This window comes from Leptonychotes weddellii, chromosome 9, assembly GCF_054177405.1.
Source record: "Leptonychotes weddellii isolate Sample4059 chromosome 9, ASM5417740v2, whole genome shotgun sequence".
NCBI classification, from domain to species: Eukaryota; Metazoa; Chordata; class Mammalia; order Carnivora; family Phocidae; genus Leptonychotes; species Leptonychotes weddellii.
This window is the reverse complement of record NC_138377.1, coordinates 7,112,170-7,139,137: the sequence shown is the minus strand read 5'-3', so window position 1 is coordinate 7,139,137 and position 26,968 is coordinate 7,112,170. Positions and strand designations below refer to the sequence as shown.

The 26,968-nt window shown below is 42.7% G+C and overlaps 1 protein-coding gene across 4 annotated transcripts in view; it reads right to left on the bottom strand.

Annotated features, from left to right (window-relative positions):
- Window positions 1–595: 595 nt before the first annotated feature.
- ATG2B (autophagy related 2B) overlaps window positions 596–26,968 on the bottom strand; it is a 50,268-nt gene continuing 23,895 nt past the window's right edge. For 3 of the 4 annotated variants that reach the window (XM_081829971.1, XM_081829972.1, XM_081829973.1), the window contains 12 exons: window positions 25,908–26,134; window positions 23,911–24,019; window positions 22,777–22,971; window positions 21,192–21,293; window positions 15,735–15,813; window positions 15,216–15,423; window positions 12,692–12,761; window positions 12,280–12,362; window positions 10,710–10,831; window positions 10,303–10,457; window positions 9,246–9,395; window positions 596–5,582 (listed from right to left, as the gene is read on the bottom strand). In XM_081829971.1, the coding sequence (XP_081686097.1) occupies window positions 5,352–5,582; window positions 9,246–9,395; window positions 10,303–10,457; window positions 10,710–10,831; window positions 12,280–12,362; window positions 12,692–12,761; window positions 15,216–15,423; window positions 15,735–15,813; window positions 21,192–21,293; window positions 22,777–22,971; window positions 23,911–24,019; window positions 25,908–26,134 (1,731 nt within the window). In that variant the 3' untranslated portion in view covers window positions 596–5,351. Of the gene's footprint in view, window positions 5,583–9,245; window positions 9,396–10,302; window positions 10,458–10,709; window positions 10,832–12,279; window positions 12,363–12,691; window positions 12,762–15,215; window positions 15,424–15,734; window positions 15,814–21,191; window positions 21,294–22,776; window positions 22,972–23,597; window positions 23,705–23,910; window positions 24,020–25,907; window positions 26,135–26,968 lie in introns of those variants that run through there. The other variant, XM_081829974.1, reaches the window with a different exon arrangement.

Below are 26,968 nucleotides of genomic sequence, written 5' to 3'. Positions count from 1 at the left end.
CCGGGGTCCTGGGATCGAGCCCCGCGTCTGGCTCCCCGCTCTGCAGGAAGCCTGCTTCTCCCTCTTCCACTCCCCCTGCTTGTGTTCCCTCTCTCGCTGTGTCTCTGCCAAAAAATTTTAAAAAATAAAATAAATCTTAAAAAAGTACTCCTTTAAAATCTCTCTTTCAGGGCAACCCTCTCGGGTCCCCCCTCCCTCTTCAGGAGCTTTGTACTATCACTTTGCTATCGCTTAATAAACTTTGCTTTTTGCTACCCCCCAAAAATAATAAAATCTCTTTTACAAGTAAAAACATTCCCATATAGAGCAGACTTAGCAGGTATTTATCTAGGTCCCTCAGACCGACACGAGAAGGTATGTTTGCCGCAAGTCCACACTGCAGGGCTGAGAACAGAGTGACACCTGCAGGGGGGAGGAGTGGCAAGCTTTACCATCACATGCCCCGTGCAGCTCAGAAACGGGCGGCAGGCAGACTCGCGATTTGCTGTCACCAGAACCGGGGTCTCAGTAACAGGATCTGCCACAGACCTGCGCCCCACCCCGAGAAGTGATTTGTACAGGCCGTGGGACCCATTCTTGGCGAAAGACAATAGTATTTAAAGCAAACTCCAAAGAGTAAATATTTTAATTTTCTTCAAACGTACTCTCCATTTCATAGTATTTTCCATAGTCACACGGACGAGTTACATTTCCACAAAAAGACTCATATAGTTTTCTTAAAGTACTCACATCCAAAATTAAGTAGGGAAACTAGGGAACTCAGCAAGGAGCATACGACACTGTGGTGAGATTAAGTTCCATGTCCAAGGTTAAGTCGGGAGGGATTCGCAGGAGAGCCGAACTCGGCGCCCCCCCGCCCCCACCACACGGTCCACAGTGGAAAAGTGACCAGTGCGGCCTGCGCCCCCGGCTGCTTAGGAAACCCACCCCGAGGCTGGAAGCTGCCATTTCGTGCATGCAGAACGCGAGTCAAACAGCAAAGTGTACACACTTCTTAAAGGGGGGGCTGCTAACTCCACCGCCCATGGTGCTGGAGGGGTCACCGAGGCCACCGCCACCCCCTCGGCCATCCCGAGTCGCACAGCAGCCCGCACTCCGGCGCTTCCCACTGAGCCACACGCTCGAAACCACGGTGGCCATGGTTGGGACAGGAGGCAAAAATCCCGGACCCTGATGTTTTTGAAAACTGCTGACCTCTCAGTGTGAATTGTTGAAACTCAGATTTCTCATCCCCAACACAGCCCACGATGCTGGTGTGTTAGAAGAGCTTTTCTGTGTCTGATGTACAGTAACAGGATCGAGGAAAATACTCCCCATGTAAGCTTACAAGGTCTATTAAAGGGGGTGGTGCGCCTACATGGTCCCAAAATACGGGGATAAAAGGAAGTTGGCACTAAAGCACACAACTAGGCTTCTATGGAAAGACCGACCATACCTTCTTATAAACAGAAATAAGATTGTTTGATAGAAGATTTCCCCCCCTGTATTATACACTCTACAGGTAGCCTTCCTGGTTAAACCTAAGACTCAAATTTCTATCTGATTTATTCTATTTGATACCAACTGGTATGTCCAATGGATGGATGCGTCTGCAGATACAAAAGAATATCACTTTGCTTTTGACAGTCCCTTTCAAGCTCAAGGAACTTTACAGACATTGGCCCTCATGTCTTAAGTAGGTCAAGAGGATGTGAGGGGAAACGGAGTGACTGCTCACCACGAACACTAGCCCTGCCACACTCCTCCCTGTAATCCTGAGGAATTCTACCCGATGCAGGTGTAAGAAAATGGAAGCAAAGGCCAGTGATTAAAAGTCACGAAGCTTTTCACATCTACAGAATTTAAGTGAATGTCACGACAGTTGTTAACCCTGAAACCATGTAGTGAAGGGTTCTCATTTAACATGGCTGCAAGTCAACACGGCCTGCTGTCCACCCGCTCTGCGGAGAGTACACAGTGCCCAGAACCCGACCCGAACACACTGGAGGCAGGCCTGATGCCCCTGGGCCGGCGGCCCCTGCACAGAAGCAGACAGGGTTGCCCAGATGGTTTTGAAACTGAGCAAGGGCACCAAACCTACAGAACACGGTTTTTACAGGAGAGGATTAAAAACTAAACATTTTTCCTGGAAATATATATATATTTTTTAAAGATTTTATTTATTTGACAGAGACAGCGAGAGCAGGAACACAAGCAAGGAGAGTGGGAGAGGTGAGAAGCAGGCTTCCCGCTGTGCAGGGAGCCCAATGTGAGACTCGATCCCAGGACTCTGGGATCATGACCTGAGCCGAAGGCGGCCGCTTAACGACTGAGCCACCCAGGTGCCCCTTTCCTGGAAATATTTTAATACCATTTAAAAGTGACACAGCAGGAGGCAGGAAACAGCAGTTTTTGGTATTTTTGCTATTCTAGGCACACTGGGACTTGGAAAGATTCCCTAAAGTGAGTCTTGCATTATAAAAATATTGATGTGAAATACATGTGCTTAAAGTGGGAATCCAAACTGGACCCAAACTTCACTAAAATGAAAGTTTACTGCTGTGTCCAGAAGAAATGCTGTATTACGTCTGTCCTAAAAGGCAGATATTGAAAGGGAATGTTCTACTGGCAAATAACAGCAATCTGGGGACAGACAGGAAGGGAAACGGGGTGCACATCAGCTCCACTCAAGAGGAAGTATCGCTGCCTTTATGAAGTGGTCTTCACGCGCTTCTGTAACACTGTGGTCTTAAACTCGCTGACGGATCTTGGTCAGGCTTGCTCACCCGGACTCGCTGGGGTAACACCCATTCAGCCTCCATGCAGCCACATGTGGACACACGTCGTCTACTCCATGCAGAATAGTTCATCAAAGTCAACCACACAGGCCCAGTGGCCACTCAGAAATGCAGTACTCAGAGATCCAAGATCTGAGGGAGCCGTGGCTACCGTGTGTGGTGTGACCTCCATGCTCTCCAACACCCCCAGCCCGGGGTGTCACAGGTCTGGGGGTCTACCAAACCACACACACACACCACACACACACACACACACACACACACACACACACCACACACACACACCACACACACCCCCGATCATCCAAAAATCTCTGTTGGGCCCCTTAGTTTACAGACAGATGCTGAGACTTACAGAAATCTAATGCCTTGGCCAAGTCACCTGCCAAGTGAGGGCAGATCTGGCAGCCCAAGGGTCCTGCCCAACACTCTCCTTACTGTGTCACTGTGACATAAAGGTTGGAAAAGACATTTTTAAGAAAGAAAAAATTGAGGATACTTAATAATGCAGAAGTGTTCAAATACAGTCTACATAAACATCTCAAACAGCATCTTGGTTAAACTGGCAATGAACAGAGCCTTGATACTGGGCCTTTCTGAGGCAGGTTTCTGGTTCCTAAACCCAGATTCTGTGGCAGAGAACCATGGAAATGACATTATGAAGATCTATGTTATACTAGGATTTACAAACCAAATTTGTCAAAAGATGGGTCTATTTGCAACTCAAGAGTGCAAAGAAGAGGGTGATTATTTCTCCCTAGACTGTATCTAACTGAACTTAAATAGTGTAACTATGGAAAATGTATTTTAAAATTAGAGATTTTATATTTTTAAGTTGATCAAGGGCTTTGCAGTTTAATTAATCATCACAAATAAGAGACATGGTATGTTCTGTTTTAAGGATGCATGGGGTCAGTGAGCAGGGCGGTCAGAACGTGCCCCCAAGCCGGTTGAGCCTTCTCAATGATGCATGGGCGTGGCTACTGTTTACTCAGGATCACATTCTGCATGGACTCCATTTAATTGGGACAGAGTAACGGATGGTTCTGTGAGCAGTGCCTTTTTAAAGTTTTTTCAGCAATAGAAAGGAAACAAAAATTAAATGCTGTTTAACACAGTTTTCATAAATTTTAAATGTCCAGATGTTTGGCTTACATTGCTTTCTTGTTCAGAAAATCTAGAGAATGGAATCGATTCGACATCATTTTTCAAACCCCAACCTGAAATGTAGTTCTGAAATCTAAATTCATGTGAATGGCATTCTCCCCACTTCAGAAAATGAAAATTCACATCACATCAGTGGATGAACACAAAGTCCTGCATTTTTTCTACTAGATTCACCTAAAGTCAAAAAGTGAGTCCTTGTGAACAATTTTTCTCCTACTCCTAGGTAATGATTTACTTGATATTAACCAAAATCAGTTTCGAGAAAGTATTCCCAAGTATCTTGGGATGGATCCAAGTATTGCATCTATGAATATGCTCTAAGAAAAGCAAAATGTTCATGGAAGCATAGAACAATTTTACCTTTAAATAAAAATACTTTATTCATTCCTGACAGGTTATCAAAATGTACACTGTTAACCAAGTAAAAATGGTACTTCGAAATAGCTGACTAGGGCATATTTGGAGGATTTTTGGTTAATTTCAGAAAAGTAAAAATCATTTCCAATCTCCCTTTCCACACATTCCTAAAAGCTTGCACTGTATCTGCTGAAAAGTGAACATATAAACAATCATATGGGCCCCAGTTCATTATAGAATGCACATTTTCATTTACACTTAAAATAAATGGAAGTTACTACATCTGAGTTAGCTTCCTTTGCCAAAAACATTGTCTTACTCCTCTTTATATTTTGTGAAAATCTGTAAATTACATAACAAATAGATCACATGACTTGTATTAATCTACACACACACACACACACACGATAAAGTGCAACACAACAGAACATGTCTGCGACATTCACGTTCTCAACGCCCACAGATTTTCTGAGGGAATGGAAATAATGTTCTCAAGTGCACGGACACTAAATCCAACAGACTAGGTTATTTATTCCTCAGGGTTATTTATATTAAAATCCTATTTGCTTTGCTTTCCCTGTAGCTTCTGTCTCTCATTCTCAATGAAAGTTTCGAAGCTGTGATTCTTTTTAAACCTTGAGAAAAATCAACTCTCCTCAGGGCAACATAAATAGTGCTTTCAAAGTGCACTTTCAAAGTTTCTGAGCACTCTGTACTGTAACGGGAGGCTTCCAATGATCTCTCATCCATAGCAAGGAGAATCACAGCCATTTTAATAATAGCAAGCATTCCACTCACTTGGCAGCAAACGCTTAAGAACTTTTGACACTAACCACCAAACATTTCTCTACGCAAGTACTAAACTAGCCCTACAATGTCACAAGTTTTTGGTTGCATGTTGCTTTGATATTAAATTATTTAACTAAGAAATGCTTTTGTTCCTGAGATGAGCACAATAAAATTAAATGAGTACCCTCTAAAGCTGCCAATGGGACGCTATGCTCCTTACTTCTACCCTCACTATCTCCATGAAGAATCGCGTCTGAAATATCAGTCTTCCCCATGGCGCCATTTCTGTGACTCGTCTTGCCGAACATCTGGTCTAATTTGGTTTCTCATGCCACCTAATACATTTGATGTCGCTTCCGTGGCCACAATCAGAGGTTTCACCACCGCAGGAGGAATCTGGCGCAGGACCTCGCCCACGGCACCAGTGACCCCTCTGCTCTCGTGTTCTCGAGCTGCGGTTTCGTAAATTGTCTGAGCCGTGTCTGTAAGTCCCTGAAAGGGGGAGAGGAGAGAAGATCAGAAAAATCTCTAAATTATCCTATTGTATACAACTTTAGCAGAGTTCATCAACATTATGCTTGTAACTAAACCAAAAAACCCACTGTGCTTTTGAGATAACCCAGGATAATTATATTTATGACAGAATTGTAACTATAGGGAAAATAAGAGGCAATTATTATAATCTAGCATTTTGTTGTGACACGTGTATGTAGAAAATATAGCTAAGCTACCATTTCACGTAGGGAAGCTTAAAGAAATATTTAGGGGTGCCTGGGTGGCTCAGATGGTTAAGCATCTGCCTTCGGTTCAGGTCATGATCCCAGAGTCCTGCGATCGAGCCCCGCATCGGGCTCCCTGCTCAGCGGGGAGTCTGCTTCTCCCCCTCCCTCTGCTTCTCCTCCTGCTCATGCTCTCTCGCTCTCTGTATCTCTGTGTCTTGAATGAATAAAAAAAAAAAAAATCTTTTAAAAAAGAAATATTTAATGATCTAAGAGTAGCTTTCCTGGCACTATTAATCACTCTAGTTAAATCAAACTTAGCAAATAAAGCTTCTGGAATAAATATAATCACAAAAGGAATACGGTGATAGCTCCTTTGAGTCAACTGTAACAAGAAAACCTAATTCTACAAAGCTCCAGAAAATTATTTGTTTTAAATTACTAGCTATGTACTAGAAAAGATAATTGTGGAACATTCAATTAAGATAAAAGGATTGGCTTAAATAGAAAAAATTCTGAAAACATAAAGCAGGAACATGTTTAATAATTTAAAAGTTTCGGGGCACCTGGGTGGCTCAGTCGTTAAGCGGCTGCCTTCGGCTCAGGTCATGATCCCAGGGTCCTGGGATCGAGCCCTGCATCAGGCTCTCTGCTCAGCAGGGAGCCTGCTTCTCCCTCTCCCACTCCCCCTGCTTGTGTTCCCTCTCTCACTGTGTCTCTGTCAAATAAATAAATAAAATCTTTAAAAAGTATCATTTCTACCTGGCACGGTAGGGTAAACATGTAATACTGTAGGGGGAGGACACGTACAGAAGAACTAAAAACAAATACAAGTGCAGTTTTTAAAACTACTGTCAGTAAGTGAAACCGTGACAATAAAGAAAACGCTCACGGTTGGTCCACCTGTGCCCGCATCCCTCTGTCTCCTCTCTCAGCCACCCTCCCTAGCCCGAAGACAATAAGCAGGTTCAAGCGGATTACAACCCAGTGAGCGTGGCCACCACCGCGTCACAGAAGTGAATTCGTATCTCGGCTCTATCACTTCAGTGTGTTACCTCAGCCAATATATTTCATTTGTTCTTTGTTTTGTTTTGTTGCTAGTCAAGTCCTGTCAATGGGGGATGAAGTCTGTGGTGACTGTCAGACTTCACTGGCTCAAGACACCCGCAGAGACTGGCGCTCCGTGCTCACAAAGCAGGCCCTGGCCCCCGGCCGCTGCCCCCACCACAGCGCCCGGCCTCCCACCCAGGGGAACGACGGAAGCAGGGGTCAGCCAGCACATGGCAAATATTTGTGGGCCACACAGGTTCTATTGTATATGCTTTTTCTTTTTTTTTTTTTTCCTTTTTACAATCCTTTCAAGTTGTTAAAATAATTCTGAGCTGGTAGGTCCACACAAAAACAGGCCTGGGCCAGAGGTGACCTAGAAGTCACAGTGTGCCGAGCCCGGATCTAGAGGAGGAGCCAATCTGTGAACCAGCTGGAATGTTTTCTCTCCATCTTTGATTCACTAACATCAAAAAGGGAAAAGACACATTTATCACCATGTAAGGAGCCTCTATTTAAAAAGTTCTGAGGGGCGCCTGGGTGGCTCAGTCGGTTAAGCGGCTGCCTTCGGCCCAGGTCATGATCCTGGCCAGGGTCCTGGGATCAGCCCCACATCAGGCTCCCTGCTGAGCGGGAGCCTGCTTCTCCCTCTCCCTCTATCTGCCGCTCTCCCTGCTTGTGCTAATAAAATAAATAAATAAAAAATAAAAAACTTTAAAAGTTTTGAACGCGGAAGTCAGATTCCTTGCTAATCAAGCGCACCTGCCATCTCAATCCGTGCTCACACTGTCAAGTCTTAGAGAGAGACCCGCACAGCAGACCCGAATACCCAGGGTCCAACAGAGGCCCCACTACTGACTCGCCCAGCTACACTGGGGAGCCATTCCTGCTGAGCCAGTGTCCTCATGGGCAAGCGAGGACCACCGCCTCCCTTTAATGGTTGCTATACACCTGGCACAAAGGAAGCACACAAATATTTTTTCAAATGAATTCAGATTAAATCAGGCAAGGTTATGCAAACTGCAAAGTGCTCCATTCCCAAGCGCTATTATATCCTGTGGCCCACGGCCCCTGCCATGCCCTGAACCCCAGGATCATTTTTATAAACCTGATTTCTAACACGTCTACTGATAACTGGCCCAATCCTGACATCTATAGGAACAGATCTGACCAGTAATTATTCTCCCAACTAAGTCTCCTTTTAAGAAAAGCAGGTGGTCTTGCCTTTATTCCACTAATACATTTCCTCGGGGCCCTACCTCAGTGGTCTCCCGACCATTTGGGACCACAGAGGCCACTCTGTCAGGGAAAAGACTTGTCTTTTCCTAGGCACTTGTGCCTGTCAGAATAAAGACGGGGAAAAAGATCTTTAATGAAATCCTAATACATGCATCAAGAGTAAAACCATCTCAAACTTCACGTCACATTAAAAAGAATGTCAAGAAAGATTACAAGGGGGAATGCTCCCAACAGTGCCCATTAAGAACCAGATTCACGGGCGCCTGGGTGGCTCAGTTGGTTAAGCGACTGCCTTCGGCTCAGGTCATGATCCTGGAGTCCCAGGATCGAGTCCCGCATCGGGCTCCCTGCTCGGCGGGGAGCCTGCTTCTGCCTCTGACCCTCCCCCCTCTCATGTGCTCTCTCTCTCTCATTCTCTCTGTCTCAAATAAATAAATAAAATCTTTAAAAAAAAAAAAAGAACCAGATTCACTGGTCCAATTGCAATTAGGCTTAATAAATGCTGAGATTCAGATAGTTACAAATCACCAACTTCATTCTTAACAACCTCTTGCACAAATGAATAAAGGGACATTTATATGAACATTGCTGTAGCAGTGGTTTAGGGAAAACAAGGTCTACCAATAGGAAAGTGAAGTATGCCACAGCCCTACGATGAAATGCCCTAAGACCGTTTAAATGAGACGTGCGTACATCACCATGGACAGACCTGGAAAGGCAGACGTTGCACATGATATATAGAGTAAAAGTATAAAAACATGTACCAAAAAATGTGTACCATCTTCAGGAGAGTGAAGGCATGCGAATGGGATCAGGTGAGTGAGCTGAAAAGCTGTACTTTTAAACAAAGCTGAGTACTACAGCGCAGCACAACTACATGCCACATCCGGGTGGTGCGAGCGCGCGTGCGTCCGTTACGCGGCTGACTTCTGCACGTGAGGAGAATCAGCCTTTCCTCCAGATCACGACTCTCCTTGTGAGCCCATCACTACCTGGCCCTCTTCTCTGACCTCGTGCAGACATTGGCACTTGCTATTGGTAGCAATTCCAAGTCCACTCGCAGGGGTTTCGAACCACAAAATGCTCTTCCGACAAAAGGCAGGAAAGTGGGCCAGCCGGTTCCGGCCCGCGCACCCAGGTATGCACTCACCTCTTTCACAACACTGTAGGCCTTGGCCACACCTTCCCGCAGGTCCACTGGCTGGTGGGCTAAGCGGTGGTGAGGAAACCTTTTGATCTTCTTGGGCTCACTAGAAAGGGTCCCAGGAGACACCATGTCATAAGCAGTCTCTGCAGCCGCCTGGAATCATTTTATCAGAAGGTAAGAAATGAATCAGAAGAAAGTCTGCAGAGTTCTGCTCCAACAACGCACTTGCCATGGGGAGTCGGGAAGAACAGAGGGACTCACAGGCCCTAACGCAGGTGCGTCTGCGGTATGGGGAGTTCTTCACGACAAAAACTTAGCACTCTTATACCAAGAACATTAAAGTGCACATTAAGAACTAGTATCTAGATCGAGCTGACTTTCTCAGTCCTCCTCTCTCCCTCTGAGAACACTCTCCACGTTACGGGTTAAGCGAGAATGCCCTGTCTGTGAACAACTGGATAAGGTCAACTGGAGTTTAATACTTAACAAACCTTAGTACGTCTACTGTTTTGTTCTGTAATGCTTCCTTCACGTTTAGCTATGATGTTCATATAAATGAGGCAAAATGAATCCTCGATTAGGGCGCCTAGATGGCTCAGTCGTTAAGCGTCTGCCTTTAGCTCAGGTCATGATGCCAGGGTCCTGGAATTGAGCCCCGCATCGGGCTCCCTGCTCCGCAGGGGGGCCTGCTTCTCCCTCTCCCACTCCCTCTGCTTGTGTTCCCTCTCTGTGTCTCTCTCTGTCAAATAAATAAATAAAAATCTTTAAAAATAAATAAATAAATAAATAAATAAATCCTCGACTAACTTAACAGTTACAATTTAACTGAAACAGGCAAACGAATTTGCACTGGATTCCACTGCTTTATTCTACGAATTCTTTAACACCAGAGAGCTGAGCAATAAAAACAAAAAACCCCCACGATATTAAATCATCATAAATAAGATATCTATTCTCAATGTTCTGTATATTTCACAGGGTCTTTTTAGAAACATAAACCCCCAACCGTCTTGCAGTAAGCCTTCCTGTCCGTACAGAGGACAGCAGTCGGCGGAGGTACCTGTATGGTCTGGACCGTCCTGTTGGTGAGCTCCAGCGCGGCCATCGCCGTCGAGGTGCCAAAGGACGCAGCACCTCTCTGGAACCCTCGGACGATGCGACCGTCCTTCCGGTACTGCTCTATTGGTAACCAGACCAAGTCCTTCAGGCCTTGCACTAGAACAACGGTCAACACGGAGCAATCAGTGGGAGTGCTGGGGCTCAGATCTCTGCTATCACTCTAACCCCGGGGTTTTAACCTCAAATGGGACGCAGAGTGCTCTTGCCGGTGTGTATGACCACACACAGAAGTTTTCTAGAAAGTTGGTCCCCACACAGACTGTCCCAAAGGCACCCATAACTCCAAAGGGGTTAAGAATCACAGATCAGGCAAAATAAATCATCTTTTGATTAAAAAAGAAAACTTACCTAATTGTACTAGTGAATGCATAGGCCCAACGCCTCCCAGGATTCCTGGTAGCTGGTTCTTCTTAATGTCAGTAAGCCATTCCGTGATTGCATACGAGAACAATTTGTCAACACCTAGCAAGCTAGAGCAAATGACTATTAGTATACAGAAAAGAGAAAGAAATTCATAGGTTCAGATAAGTTGGGGGAACTTCCTTTTTTTAGTTTCAGGAGTAGAATTTAGTGATTCATCAGTTGCATAGAACACCCAGTGCTGTGTTATGCACAAACAATGAATCATGGAACACTACATCTAAAACTAATGATGTAATGTATGGGGATTAACATAAGAATAAAAAAATTAAAAAAAAAAAAAGAACACCCAGTGCTCGTTACATCAAGTGTCCTCCTTAATGCTCATCACCCAGTTACCCCAACCCCTACACCCCGCCCCCAGCAACCCTCAGTTTGTTCCCTAGAGTTAAGAGTCTCTTATGATTTGCCTTCCTCCCTGTTATTTTTCCTTCCCTTCTCCTATGTTCATCTGTTCATCACGAGTAAAATCATATGGTATTTGTCTTTCTCTGACTGACTTAATTCGTTTACCATAATAAGTTGGGGGTTATTTTTTTTTTTAACTTAAGACAAAAGAAAATTTACCAATTACAAGGACAAAATATTATAGACGTTCGATCTGAATGTACATATACACACATATATGTAATCCAGTTTAATGTTAGTAATTTCTACAAGGTTTCAGTAACATGTATAACTGTGTTCTTCCACTGCTCCTATTTCTTGAACATCTAAAACTCTAGCATAGGGGGCACCTGGGCGGCTCAGCTGGTTAAGCATCAGACTCTTGGGTTTCAGCTCAGGTCATGATCCCAGGGTCGTAAGATCAAGTCCCACATCAGGCTCCATACTCAGCACAGAGTCTGCTTGAGATTCTCTCTCTCGCTCTTCCTCCCCCCCCTCTCCCCACTTGTGTGTGCACACACAACTTTCTCTCAAATAAATAAAATCTGGGGCGCCTGGGTGGCTCAGTCGGTTAAGCTTCGGCTCAGGTCGTGATCCCAGGGTCCTGGCATCGAGTCCCGCATCGGGCTCCCTGCTCGGCAGGGAGCCTGCTTCTCCCTTTCCCTCTGCCTGCCGCTCCCCCTGCTTGTGCTTGTTCTCTGTCTCTTTCTCTCTGACAAGTAAATAAAATCTTAAATAAATAAATAAATAAAATTTTTAAAGCTCTAGCATAGTATTAACTCAATGTCTATAAATTGCTACATGGTTCTCAGCCACTAAGAACCATTACGTTGTGAACTGCCAGTCTTTTTGCTAAATAAATGAATTTATGACTTTGGGAAATTATTAAAAAACAACTACAGCTGTTTTTGAAAAATACTACTCTGTTCAAACTCCTACTCTCTCAGCATAAAAAGGAGCCCCTAATCAGTAAGCCTCCTCTAAAAACAAGCTCTCTGCACACAATGCTGTAAAACAATGATATTTTGCTAAGAAAAGTCAGTGATCAATTTGTTGTAAGCTAATCACAGTCACTATACCATAAAGCCTCATATGGTATAAATCAACCTACCCATGCCGGTAGAAAAGCCGCTTCAGCTTCAGTTCTGAGCAGTTTAACTGGGCCAGACCAATCAGAATCCCGGCCAGCGTACCCTTTAAAATTAAAAAAAGCCAGATTAATGTGTAACTGAGACACCCAACATCTAAAACAGTTGTTATTTGGGCAAGTCAAAGTAATATTCATTCACTTATGCAGCTAAAACACTTAAAATATTTACATCAAAAAAACACATACTTAATTATATTATGACCTAAATTACACTAAATTTTACTCACAGGTTAAGTAAATGATGCTTACTTTAAAAACAGAATTAAATTTTAAAATCTTGCATGTCACTTCAAACATAAAGTTTGAAAATTAACTCCATTAGAAAAACGAGAGAGATAATTTTGTAGAGTATATTTATACAAAGTTTCCAAACCTGATCCATTGATACGTGTTTGCCATGATAATCAAGTCGAATAGGAACTTCTGATGTGAATCTGAATTCTCTGAAGATAAAGAAAGGAGAGGAGTTATTTATATTCAAAAGTACTAATAGTTGAAATTAGAAATAAATTAATTTGTTCAACTGGATAATAAAAACAAAACCACAAAATAATGTGAATATCTCAAGACCTAAATAAAGGGCAATGTCTTTTAGTTCTATCTTAAGATAATATAACAACTAATGTTAATCATCTTATACGTTGTATTTATTTTATTTAAATTTTCTCACAAAAAAAATCTCCTAGTTTACTAAATGTTTACCTTAGAAAAATTTATTCTGGCAGATATTCTCAATTTATACAGAAGAATAATAAAGGTGACCTTTAAGATTAAACCAAATAATAGAATCATTACCACGAAGTAAAAAAGAGAAGAGGTAAGGGATTTATTTCAGCTCCATCATGAAGCAGAAAGTGCCAGAAAAGCCAGCCACGAATCCCAGTTTTACCAGTTATATGGGATGCAATCATGGGCAAGGAACTTAAACTCTGAGCCTAAACATCTTAGTAAATTTTTAAAATGCCACCCACGTTGGTGAATTTGAGTGAGCATTCTTGAAATTAATGCTTATAAACAGGATATCAACACACAAGCATTGGGAATTCTGTGAGAATGAAATCATAATTATATGCCAATGGTATACATCAAACAAAAGGAGCCGGCTTCCCAAAGTTGGACTGTAAATTGGACTTAAAACACAATTTTTCTACGGAATTAATGTCTGTGTTTATATCCTAAGCCATTCCACAGAAGTCCAATTTAACCCACAGCAAAATGGAAATGCTGTATTTAAACGTCAATCACTACAGGAGCCTGGGACCCCAGGTCATCCCTCATCTTCCAAATACACATCTCCACTTGGGTCCCTGGGCATTTTGGTTCTCTTCCTTTCTCACTCTTTGTTTTCTTCATGGCACATAATATGGCAAATCATGTATTTTAATTATTTGTAAGCTCAATTATACAGGGAATTTTTCTTGGCTTTGTTTACTGTGCCTAGAACAAAACCTGGCATACACAGAGTAAGAGCTCAATAAATATCTGTGGAATGGTTGGGGGCTATTAGGCCATCACTTAGAAAATGCGCCAGATTTGGGATTAAGACCTGTGTTCTAGTCTTGACTCGGCCACTAACTGTGTGGTTTTGAGCAAGTCAACTTACTTCTCTGGACACTAAAGTTCCTCGTCTGTGAAGTGAGTAAACTGGACTATATCACTGACTACCACCCCTAGGCCTTCTAGGAGCTTTTAAGAGTAGAAACAGAAATCCATAGCAATTTTAAATAGTGTAATAAAAAAAACCAAAATTATTTACCTAAGTAAGTGAGGCCACACAAGCTGAATGAGAAATGTTAAATTTCTTTGCTTTCAGGCCAGAATTGTTAACAATTCAATTTCTTTTGGACTGGCTATCCAGTGTTTACAAAAACCAAACTAGGAGTTCATGTGTGATTAATATAAAATGAGAATTCACACTATCACTTATGATATGCAATTTTTTGGTAGTAAAAAAATTTTAAAGATCAATGTGGGAAAGTAATAAAAGAGATTCTTCTTTCCTGGTGAAACTTTTACAACTGCCAGAGATCATCTATCCCAGGATCTTTCCAATTCCCATATCGTTATTTTTTTTCTCTATTTTCAAGATATATAAAAACATGAAAGCACTTTAAATAGTTACACTGCCCGCTTTGGGCCATACCCAAAGTCTAACATAAAGTCAGCTTGAAAAGACAGAATCGGGGGACAATCGATGTCAACAGGAGTACAGACAACAAGGGGAAGTAACTAACGGTCCCTCACAACAGGTGGCTTAGATCTTCCTTCTTCCTCCTTCCAACGGAGCCAAGGCTCCATGCCCACCATGAGGGGCCGGGAAAGAAGGATGATGGGAAGAATGAATGGGTCTGGAAAAGAGGATAAATTCCAGCGTGCAAGCAGCTAGCTGAGCATGGGCAGGAGCTACAGCGGATAGCAGGAGCACATGGGCCTGCCTTTCCCGATAGTGCCGACTGAGCCAAAGAGTGAAGGGTCAGGAAAGACACAACAGTGATGGGGAAGGGGCAGATGGAAAACCAGACAGAAAATGCCCACACTGGAGAAGGGAAGCCAAGGTGTGTAAGGGAAAAGAGGAAAGGACATCATGATTGAGGAGGTACAAATAAGCCATAACAGTGACTGGGAAGAGGGACAGAAGGAGGAAAACAAAGCTAAGAGGAAAAGGACATTCCTGCTGCAGAATCCAGAGAAAATACCCCTGAGCCAGGGTTACTACCTGTAATTAAGGGGTGCAGGATACGTGGAGCCCACATGTAAATAAAGACACTAGTTACTGTTTGGCAGGGCAAAGAAAAGCTGGAGTAACCTCATGATTAGTGGTGGTACACGAACACATTAAAGAACAACCTGCAAAACGCTAAAATAACTTCATGTGTTATCAAAATTCAGTGATTTACCTAAAAAACACGGGCTGATCACTAAATGATGCTTCTTCAGCTGAGAAATCCTTCTCTTCCTCCCCATTAACCACTTCCACTGAATTGGCACCACCATCTTGGGAAGGCTGCTTTGGCCCAGGAAAAGAAAGAACTAGATTTGGCTCCTTGGAGGTGCTTAAATGCCTTGGCAAACTGCAGGTGACATCAGCTCCAGGAGACTTTTTAACTGAAAAGGTAATGTGTGCATTTGAAAATTAGGAATGCTTCTTTAGAGCAACCATTTAAAATTAATGTGGATTTAACTTGTTTTGCTGCATTTAATAAACACAGTAACTGCTACAGAGACTACCGACTTCCACCTTTTAAATTATTACTCTTACATAAACTGCATTCGCAAAATATAAAAAAATAAACACAAAGCACATTTATATAAATGAGAATAAAGACTGTAAGTACACTCTCAAAAAGGCCTCATAACAATCAAAATCAATCCAAGTATTTGATATAGACTTTTTCCAAACTATACATGTTTAATACCTTCTGGATCTGGAGCCATTAGAAGCTCTACTTCTGTAGAAAGACTTGTGAAGAAATCCTTCAGGAAGAACAAGGCATCCTAAAATGAAAAGAAGTAATTATAACCGGTGGGGGGGGGCATCTATTTCTAAAACTACAAAGTATCTCAAAGTCCCATATTTTACTCATTCCTCATATACCACTATAATTTTTTGAGTTCTTACTCTGTGTGAGGCAGTGTTCCTATTCCCCATCTCTCTCTCTCTCACACACACACACTTCCTGGTTAATTCTCACAACTCTGAGAAAATTATAGATGTGAAAATTAAGACACAGAGAAGTTAAAGATTACACAGCTATTTCTAAATCCAAGTACAGTTTGGTTTCTCAGGAAGGCGGCGTCCTTGTTCTTGGATGCCAGTGCTCAGTGCAAACGGTAGGGGGCGCAATACCGCCACGAGGAACAGCACCCTGCCGGCCTGCGCACACTCACAAGCCTTGCAAGTTCTTACTACCTGCTTTCGGCCTGGACCACTATGTTCTATTGCCTTAACACATTTTCTCCATTGGACAGGATATTCAAAAGTAAAATCCGTATAATTACCCAGTGTGGTCTCTTCTGAAATGATGTAATAACAAAAACCCGCAGGCCTGTCTAACGCTGTCCGAGCAAGCCACATTAGCCCGCTATTAGCAGCTTCGTTTTACCCACCTCACTCACACCGACAGACCCCTTTTGGAAAGTATGAAAATTAAATGCTTGAGCCTATTCTTTCTTATTCTGCCCTTCCATTTAAAAAAATTCTCAGGGCGCCTGGGTGGCTCAGTTGGTTAAGCGACTGCCTTCGGCTCAGGTCATGATCCTGGAGTCCCTGGATCAAGTCCCGCCGCATCGGGCTCCCTGCTCAGCAGGGAGTCTGCTTCTCCCTCTGACCCTCCCTCCCTCTCATGTGCTCTCTCTCTCTCAAATAAATAAATAAAATCTTAAAAAAAAAAAAAATTCTCAGTTAATATAAAGCATTAATACTGTACCAAAATGCAATGTGGTGGGGAATTACAGGGTCAGGGTATTTGGTAGCATACTCTAAGTCTGGTAATTCCAAAGGATCTGATCAACCTACTGATCACGTTTATCAGAGTATAAATGATGAAAGTCAGAAAGATATTTTTCTAGGTAACATGGCATATGGGAGACTGAGGGATGGATGGGACTGAAGACCAAGCAGGCAGTTCCAACAGTACTGAAAATATTTTGGTTCTGCAGTAAGACAGTGGGTTCATGAATTGTTCATTACATTATGCTTTCTTTACATTTATATATGTGTACATTTTGTTATTCACATTACATACATTATATATTACTACACAGATCCGTGTGTATATATACACACACATTGGATAATATATGTATATCAAATATTAGATGTTTACAAAGTTAACAGTACCTAAAAATGTTATTCTTTGACCACTAGATGGTGATATTTTAACGCAATAAATACTTTGACTCTATGCCTTCAAAAAAACAAGAGAAAATTTCCAGGTATAAATATGCTTTAAAAAAAAAGAGAGAGAGAAGACCACAGAGCTGGTGGCATTTATCCATTTTCACTACAAATCACAAAACAACAGAAGAGGGGATACTAATGGTCCGCATTTCAATATGCTCTCAGAAGTTCTGATATTGGTATTTATGCTAAACTCTTTACAACTCAATAAAACCACCTAATTTTAAAATTAGCAAAACACAGACACTTTACAAAAGGGTATACAGATGCCAGATAAGCATGTGAAAAGATGCTTAGCATCATTAGCCACCACGAAATCCAAATTAAAACCACAATGAACACCAAATAAAATCGTTAAAATTAAAAAGACAGCATCAGGTTTGGTCAGGGTGTGAAGCAGCAGCTCTTGTGTTCCTGGGGGTCGTACAAGGGTGTAACCGCCGGGGGAAACTGGCAGCTTCTTACAGTGGTCAAATACACATCTGCCTCACGGCCTGGAAATTGTTTGTAATACCCAAGACAAATGAAAACAAAGATCCATAAGAAGACTTGTACACAAACTTCGTAACAGCTTTGTTCCTAAGAGCCAAAACCAAGAAAAACAACCCAAATGTAAATCATGTAAATGGATACACAAAGTGTGGTACAGCCATACAAGGACTCCAGTCTTCAGCAATGAACAGGAACAGACTGAACAGAAATGAATAGACACGCCTCAGCATAGATGAAGCTCACTGCACAGGAAGCCAAATACACTTCCATTTACATGAAGCTGTGGGAGGGAAAAAGCTAACCTATGGTGATAGAAAGGAGACCAACAGTTACTTTGGGGTGGTGGAGACTGATCACAGAGGGGCACGGGGGACTCTGAAGGGAACAGAAAACGCTATTTCAACTGGTGTAGTAGTTACTCAAGTGTATCTGTCAAGCTCAAACTGTACACCTAAAATCCTGGCACTTTATTATATGCAAATTATACCTACATACAATCAACTTCTTAAAACTTGAAAAAATGTGGTTTATTATTTTACAAACTTAGGCTATAGTTCTTTCTAGCTTTATGAAGATACTAACAGTATCTTCTATCATAGAAGTGTTAAAATAGTTAATTATAATGTCATACTCAGGCAATCAAGTAATGATGCTAAAAAACCACAAATGTGCAAACTAGTACTGCTCGTATTCACCGTCTCGAACTTCAGCCAAGCACATACCTACCTTACCAGAATGGCCTCACATCTCCGCTCACAACCTGAATTAGGCCCTCAATGCCTTTACACAAATCTTAATGCAACTAACTCAACCACATTCCTTAAGACCCACCTTGAGTGTCACCTCCTCCAAAAGCCTTTCCTGATTACCCCTCACTCTTCTGAATTCCCCGCCTGGCTTCAGAGCCCCTTCTGCTGGGGCATATCCCGCTATGCCTATCTTTACCACTGGGACTCACTGCAGGGTGTTAAAGTCATCTGTTTTATGTCAGTCTCCACCCCCATACAGAGATCTCTGAGGTTGGGGATGTTCACTTATCTTTGTATCCCCAGCATCCTAGTACAGGACCTGGGATGAGACTGGCATTCAGCAAATCATTCGGGATTAACAAGCATATTTTCCCCGCCCAGAGTTCCAGGCAGTGCAACACTGAAATGGACACCAGACTAGGAAAGTCAGGAAATCTGGCCTCTTCAAAGTTCAGATCTCAAACTGTCTAGTTACATGAACTTCATCATCTATTTACCCTTCCCCAGAAGAAAATCGTCCCTTCTGCCTAGTGTCCTGCCTCCACTACACGCATGCTGAGCCTTGGAAGCAATGACCCTGAACTTCAACAGCAATGCAGCTTTTTTTAGAACAGTGTGTTGCTTTCACACTTACTATCTATGATCCAGTTAAGAGAAATATTAAGTCAGAGACATGCTTGGTAAGAAAAGTATTACTCAAAGCATTATCATTCTTCAACTGATTAGTTTTCTAAAGAAAAAAATGGAGAACATAAGTATCAGGTTTTCTCTTCAGAGGACCATTTGCTCTCTCAAACTAAGGCACGTCGATCTTAGAAGGTGCCAGCCAGAAGGACCTTTGCACAGTGAACCTGTCAGCACACACCTGCAGTGCGGCTGTGTTCTCCTCAGGTTCGTACCTTGGGAAACGATTTCCCGCTCCTCCTCAGGTCAGCCAGAACAGTGATTTCCCTGTTTTCTCAAAGATCAGTATCTCCCCATTTCAAAATCACAGTGCTTTATAGTTCTAAGAAATTAAGCTCACTACTGAAGAAAAAAGTCTGTTAAAGAAAACTGGGCAGGGCGCCTGGGTGGCTCAGTTAAGCATCTGCCTTCAGCTCAGGTCATGATCCCGGGGTCCTGGGATTGAGTCCTGCGTCGTGGTGCTCCGTGCTCAGCAGGGAGTCTGCTTCTCCCTCTGCCTCTGCCCCTCCCCCCCACTCCTTCTCTCTCTCTCTCTCTCTCTCTCTCTCACACACACACACACACACTCTCTCTCTCTCCCCCTCCCTCAAATAAATAAATTTAAAAACTTAAAAAAAAAAAGGAAAAAGAAAACTGGGCTTGCTACATCTGGCAAGCTCATGCCAATAAAGATGTATCTTGCTCAAATTCTTGCTCACACTGATTTCCACAGATCGAATTTCCCATAAATACCTGATCGTACTCCTATTCAGTCACAAGGCAATGTATGGATAAATCAAATTAAAATACGGGTATCCAAAGAAATTCTTCTCATAAGGAGAGAACATAAATCTAAAGTACGCACTGGCAAGTCTGTCCCAGCTCAGAAGCTACAAATATTAACGTGAAGCTGTGCTGAACTTCTGTGCTTCACAATACATTTTTTCTGAGAAATGTCTATATTTTTGCAAGATAATTATTTAATACCTTATTCCTGAAATGTCTGTTACTTATTCAAATAACAAGTCAACGTTATTCAATCTGTACCACGTAAGCAAACCAACAGTGCTATCCCACATAGACTCTCCTTCTCACACCAATATAAGGTGTAACAGAACAGTTCTGCTGTTTCAAAAGCAGGCTATTTTAAGAACTCCACTTATTTTCCTCAGTTGTGACGTGCTTCAGTTAATAAGAACAACAGTTAACACTTCTGATCTTTTAACATTGTACGCCAGGCACCAAGCTAAATATTTAACATATGCTAGTCTCATCTGATCATTTTTTAAAAAAACGATTCTACATCTATTTCTCTTACTTTGATTTTATCAGTGAAGAAAGTGAGGCTTGGAGAAATAACTTCCCCAAAGGCACACAACCAGGGAAAGAGAACTGAGGCGCCAACCCCAGCCTGACTGCCGAGCCTGTGCCCCCCTCACGGCCACACCGCACGACTACAAAGCGTCACGTGTTCACACACCCTGAATCTAGTTTGCCCAAGAGGCGCCAACTATGTTTTAAACAGCAGAGTCAAAGCAAAACCCAGAACAATTTCATGGAAATGCTTGCTAGAATACGGCAAAGTAGATTTCTTTAGGTCTTTCCACAAATCTGCTGTTTGTGACCTGTTCGGGTATCCAATGTACCAATTTGTCATCTTACCCAGGGCAGAAGGAATTCTCTTCCAGGTGCTGTGGTTAAGAGACAAGCCCTCTGATCTTTCAACCACAGATGTCAGGGAGTCATTTCCTACCCTCTGAAGACACCTGTGTACCTGCCCGAGTGTGTGTCCGTGAGCAGGGGAGAACAGGAAGCAGGGACTGAGTGCTAGGTCACGCAGACAATGAGGAGCCTGGAGCACAACATCTAATAATGTTTACTCACCAACAGTTCGGATCCCTAAACCCGATGAATTTGTCCTATTCTTTACCAGCAGAATTCTGCTTCAATTATGCAACTTTCATAACAGTTAAGTAACAATAAACATTTTAATTCACCTAAATTAAATCTCTCCTTCTGAGTCTGGGACATAGAAGCATAACTCCTCACACGATGCCTTCAGTACAAACCTGGTCAATATTGAGGCGAAGTGGCATTAGGGACACTCGCAAGCAGCACTCCTGCGGTGACCTGCCGGACTCGGGGCGCACATGTAATACTTTCACTGTCAACTAGGAGAGAAGAAAAACATTTTTTCCCCAATGATATTACACCCTTGTTTTCATTTAAAAAGAAAAAACACAAGAAACAAAAGAAAAAAAATCCCATTTCTATCCCTTATAAGAGAACTAAAAGTGGAACTGTTTCCCCTTTTTGTTTAAAGGCCTGAATCACACTTGTCTGGGGCACACACTCCCTGAAGAGTCTCAGGAGAGAAATGGGTTCTCTTTAGTGGGAAAGACGTAAACGACAGTGGGGTACATGTACTTCAGGATCCGCTAGGCCCCTGGAGGGAATCCGGAGAGCCACACTCCAAAGACAGCTTCTAGGACGTTTTCTTCTAGCAATCCTGAGCAAATCATTCCTATTCCACTAAAATTCACAAAGTGTTAGAAATCTGGAACACTTCCAGCAATACTAAATATTTTGTGTAGATCACCATAGACTTCCCGTTTTCCTCGGGTATCAATATACTGGCAGTTAAAATTAATGGACCCTAAAAGTGACATGTCAAATAATTTTTAGGGGTGCCTGGGTGGCTCAGTCATTAGGCGTCCGCCTTTGGCTCGGGTCATGATCCCAGCGTCCTGGGATCGAGCCCCGCATCGGGCTCCCTGCTCGGTGGGAGGCCTGCTTCTCCCTCTCCCACTCCCCCTGCTTGTGTTCCTTCTCTCCCCCTCACTGTCTCTCTGTCAAATAAAAAAAATAAAAAATAAATAAATCTTAAAAAATAATTTTTACTTTTTTTATTTTTTTATTTTTTTTAAAGATTTTATTTATTTATCTGAGACAGAGAGAATGAGAGAGACAGAGAGCACATGAGAGGGGGGAGGGTCAGAGGGAGAAGCAGGCTCCCCGCGGAGCAGGGAGCCCGATGCGGGACTCGATCCCGGGACTCCAGGATCATGACCTGAGCCGAAGGCAGTCGCTAAACCAACTGAGCCACCCAGGCGCCCAAAAAATAATTTTTAAATAATAAAACTTTAAGGGGCACATGGGTGGCTCAGTCAAGCATCTGCCTTTGGCTCAGGTCATGATCCCAGGCTCCTGGGATAGAGTCCCACATGGGGCTCCCTGCTCAGCAGGGAGTCTGCTTCTCCCTCTGCCCCTCCCCCCAGCTCGTGCTGTCTGAAATAAAACCTTTAAAAATTAATAACAATAAAACTTTAAGCAGCGTATTTAAAAGGGATTTTCATATTACTATAAAAAAAAAACAGGCGCCTGGGTGGCTCAGATGGTTAAGCGTCTGCCTTCGGCTCAGGTCATGATCCCAGGGTCCTGGGATCGAGTCCCACATCGGGCTCCCTGCTCCTTGGGAGCCTGCTTCTCCCTCTGCCTCTGTCTGTCTCTCATGAATAAATAAATAAAATCTTTAAAAAAAAAAAAAAAAAAAACCTTCAATTTTCCCCAATCTCAATCTTCTGCAGTTAGATACAACAAACACACTTTTCCAAAACAAATACATAACAGAACATATGAGGTCTTAAATCTTACCATGTTGGAATGAGCTTTTCGAGGCATTTCTTTACTGCAATACAGGTACAAAAACTTATTCATTTGTGATGTTGCCAGACGATCTCGAATTTCAAGATCCTGCACGACAAACACCTGCCGGGAGACTGGGTGCTCTAAGAGGCCGGAGTCACACTCCGGCTTGCAAGGCGGGTAGACCTCGTGCTGAAACTTCACCTTCACAGAGAAGAGGGAACACACAACCATTTTTACTTTTTATTTAAATTAGATTTCTTCTTTAAAATGCAAAATATCACCCATCACTTGTTGTTTCAGAGAACAACAGTCCTTCATTTGTTCACTTTATTGATCTACATGTGCCTCACCACACAAGCATAAGCTCAACGAATATCTCTTACTTGATCTTGGCAAAATCCCTATCCTTTTCAAGCAAAACCCTCTGTAAGAATAATGCACAAAGTTATCGTCTTGCATACCTATGAAACTGCCTGAAAAAGAATCAGTGGAGGCAATGTTCAAGTTCCAAAGGGGGGGGGGGAGGGGCAAGGATACAATGAAATGCATGGGATCTTCATCACTACGATACTTCCATGTTAAGTACCCTAATATAAGACACTTGGCACAATCCCAGACAAGCTGAAAGAACTGAATGCATATGATGTCATTGGCGACCTGGACATACTGGTCTCTAGACATTCATGAAGGACCTGACACAGGTCCTATCCAACGGCAGCCCTCCCAGATAGATCCTCCAGGGCAGTGGTTCCCCAAGTGTGGTCCTGGGAAAGGTAGTATCAGAATCACCTGGGAACTCATTAAAAATGCAAATTCATGGGCCCCACCTCATACTGATTCAGAAACTCTGGGGCCCAGCAACTTGTGTTTTAACAAGCCCTCGAGGGGATTCTGATGCTTGCTCAACTCTGAGAGACACTCCTCTAGGGACAGCCTGGGAAAACAAAAACAAAACAAAACCCCTCAAACTTCTCGGAACATTTGAGAAAGAAAAAGTTAGAAGTTTTACAAGACCCCTGCATTTTTCCAATCCAAAGGGCTGGCACTTATGGCTCAAGACCACAAGGCTGGGGAGCAACCAAAGAACCCCAATTAATGCTCCTACTTCAGTGGCTTTTTCCTTTCAAAATGCCATCTTACCTTGCTTAACTGTATTTCCATTAAAAAGTCATGGTTTCTTCCTTTTCCCCCACATACCATGTTACGTCCATGCCTTGTGGGAGTGTGAGAAGGTGAACTGTGGGGACTGCTATAAATAGAAAAAAAAAAAAATTTGTTAAAGGAAATATTCAAAGAAAGGCAATGAATGACCTCAGGAAAAATAGAAAGATAAAAAGAGAAAATAATATTACAGAACTACCAACACTCTGCCACAAACTGCATTTCTCTATATCAAAGTCACATCTTTATGCTTCGGAGACACTGAGAACATGAATTTTATTACTGCCATTGCGGGAATCAACTGCCTGCTAAATATTTAGAACTAAAGAAAAACCTAACTATGGTGTTGGTGTTCATATAACAGGACACGGAAAAACGAGACCTCCTGAGAAGTTCCTTATTACTTCAGAAACTCCTTACAGAGTACAAGTCCTAAAAATCCCAATTGATACAGAAAAGGAAGTTTTTAAAAATCACTTTTTTTTTAGATTTTATTTATTAATTTCTGAGAGAGAGAGAGAGCACAAACAGTGGGGGAGCGGCAGGCAGAGGGAGAAGCAGACTCCCCGCTGAGCAGGGAGCCCGATGCGGGAGCTCGATCCCAGGACCGTGGGATCATGACCTGAGCTGAAGGCAGATGCTTATTAACCCTCTGAGCCACCCAGGAGCCCCTAAAAATCACTTTTAAATAGGAAGTCTCTACACTGTTGTGCCAAAGATTATCATTCCCTGAAACCTTTTCTGATCATCCCACCCTAATGAGAATGTTCCCTCCCACTGCACCTAGGACTAGGCTGGCTAGTCCTCTTCTAGCTCCACCCAACACACTCATTTAACAAGTACTTCAGGAGCATCAACCCCTTGCCCGGCACTCTGCTGGATGCCAAAGATTCAGGGCCATGCCTGGTCCCTGCCCCCTGAGGCACATGCTTCACTTCATTGCCCTCATCTGCTTACATAATGGTCCTTTTGAATGGAGGGAAGGGTGTGGGTCTTATTTTTTTAAGATTTTATTTATTTGAGAGCGAAAGAGTCCATGAGAGAGCGCAGGAGAGAGCGCAGGAGCAGGGAGGAGGAGAGAGCGCAGGAGCAGGGAGGAGGAGGGCAGAGGGAGAGTCAGAAGCAGGCTCTTCACTGAGCAGGGAGCCCAATGCAGGGGCTGGATCCCAGGACCCTGGGATCATGACCTGAGCCGAAGGCAGACAGTTAACCCACTGAGCCACCCAGGCGCCCCTGGCCTTATTCCTTTTAGTGAATGTGCCTCTAACACAGGCTCCGGCACATGGTAGGTACCCAAAATATTTTGGTGAATGGCAATCACTTAAGTCACCATATTTCAGTAAATATATAAACAATGCAACTAAGTTTACAAATGAAAAGTTTTAACATTAAAAGAGTAACATTTAAATTACACAGTTGTCAGTACTACTTTATTAATAATTCTTAAAATGACAAATTCTAGGGGCGCCTGGGTGGTTCAGTCGGTTAGGCATCGGTCTTCGGCTCAGGTCATGATCCCGGGGGTCCCAGGATCGAGCCCCACATCAGGCTCCCTGCTCAGCGGGGAGTCTGCTTCTCCCTCTGTCCCTCACCCTGGCTCATGCTCTCTCTCTCACATGTGCTCTCTCTCAAAAAAATAAAATCTTTTTTTAAGAAATGACAAATTCTGTCTTTTTCTAAGAAAAGAAAATAATATAAATAAATAAAATCTTTAAAAAAAAAAAAAAAAGGGCGCCTGGGTGGCTCAGATGGTTAAGCGTCTGCCTTTGGCTCAGGTCATAACCTCAGGGTCCTGGGATCGAGTCCCGCATCGGGCTTCCTGCTCCTTGGGAGCCTGCTTCTCCCTCTGCCTCTCTCTCTCTGTCTCTCATGAATAAATAAATAAAATCTTTAAAAAAAAGAAAAGAAAAGAAAAGAAAAGAAAATAATGGCTTGTAAAAAAAAAAAAAAAAAAACTTATGTAGAAATCAACTTACATGTAACTTTTAGCTGGAGAAGTAGGAGGGACTGTTCCAAAATCCTTTCCTCCATAAAGATGCCAAACAAGAGAGACTTCTTTAACAACATAGCGGACGACAGGGATGGGAAAGTGCAATGGGGCTTTGCTCGTGTCCGTCTTCTTAGCGGGTTGACTAAAGTAATTCTCTCTTATTACAATCGCATCATCGACCATCACTTTTACAACTGGCTCTTCCTCCTTCTCCTAAAATAAACAGGGAACACACACGGTCTTATCTCAGTAGAAACCACTGATTATGTTGTATATCTCAAGATTTCTTGACTCTGCATTCTTTCTTTCTTTTTTTTTTTTTTTTTAAAGATTTTATTTATTTATTTGAGAGAGAGAGTGAGAGACAGAGAGCATGAGAGGGAGGAGGGTCAGAGGGAGAAGCAGACTCCCCGCCGAGCAGGGAGCCCGATGCGGGACTCGATCCCAGGACTCCAGGATCATGACCTGAGCCGAAGGCAGTCACTTAACCAACTGAGCCACCCAGGCACCCCGACTGCATTCTTTCTAATAGCAATATCAATATATGAAATGGGCAAGTACTGATATTAATCATCACACTGGATACTCTGCATTATTCAGCATCAAGTGGACTTTTTGTTCATATGTAAATCACTCCACAAGGAGTCTTTCATAGTCTTCAATCTAGCTTTTACCATTTGAAAATAAAAAGGCACAGATTTAGTGGGTGTGTGCTGATGTGGGTGTGTATCTGGTGTGTGTGTGTTTGTTTATAGTTCTTTAATTCAAAGTCAATACTACATTCCAAATTTAACATACTTCAACATACTGACCAAATTACCATGATCCTAATAATGAAGTTATCCTGAGTTTGACTGATTTTTATTTCCCAGGATGCAGTAAAACAAATACATTCATCAAGTTACTACTGAGCAGTTTAATATGTATATACGCTAAATGGGATTCATGAAGTTCAACTCCAGCACCAATGCTTAACCCTTCTAGTGAACTGTGCATTCCTTACATCCAGACCATACTTTTTAAATGGAAGCATGATTCTCACATGGC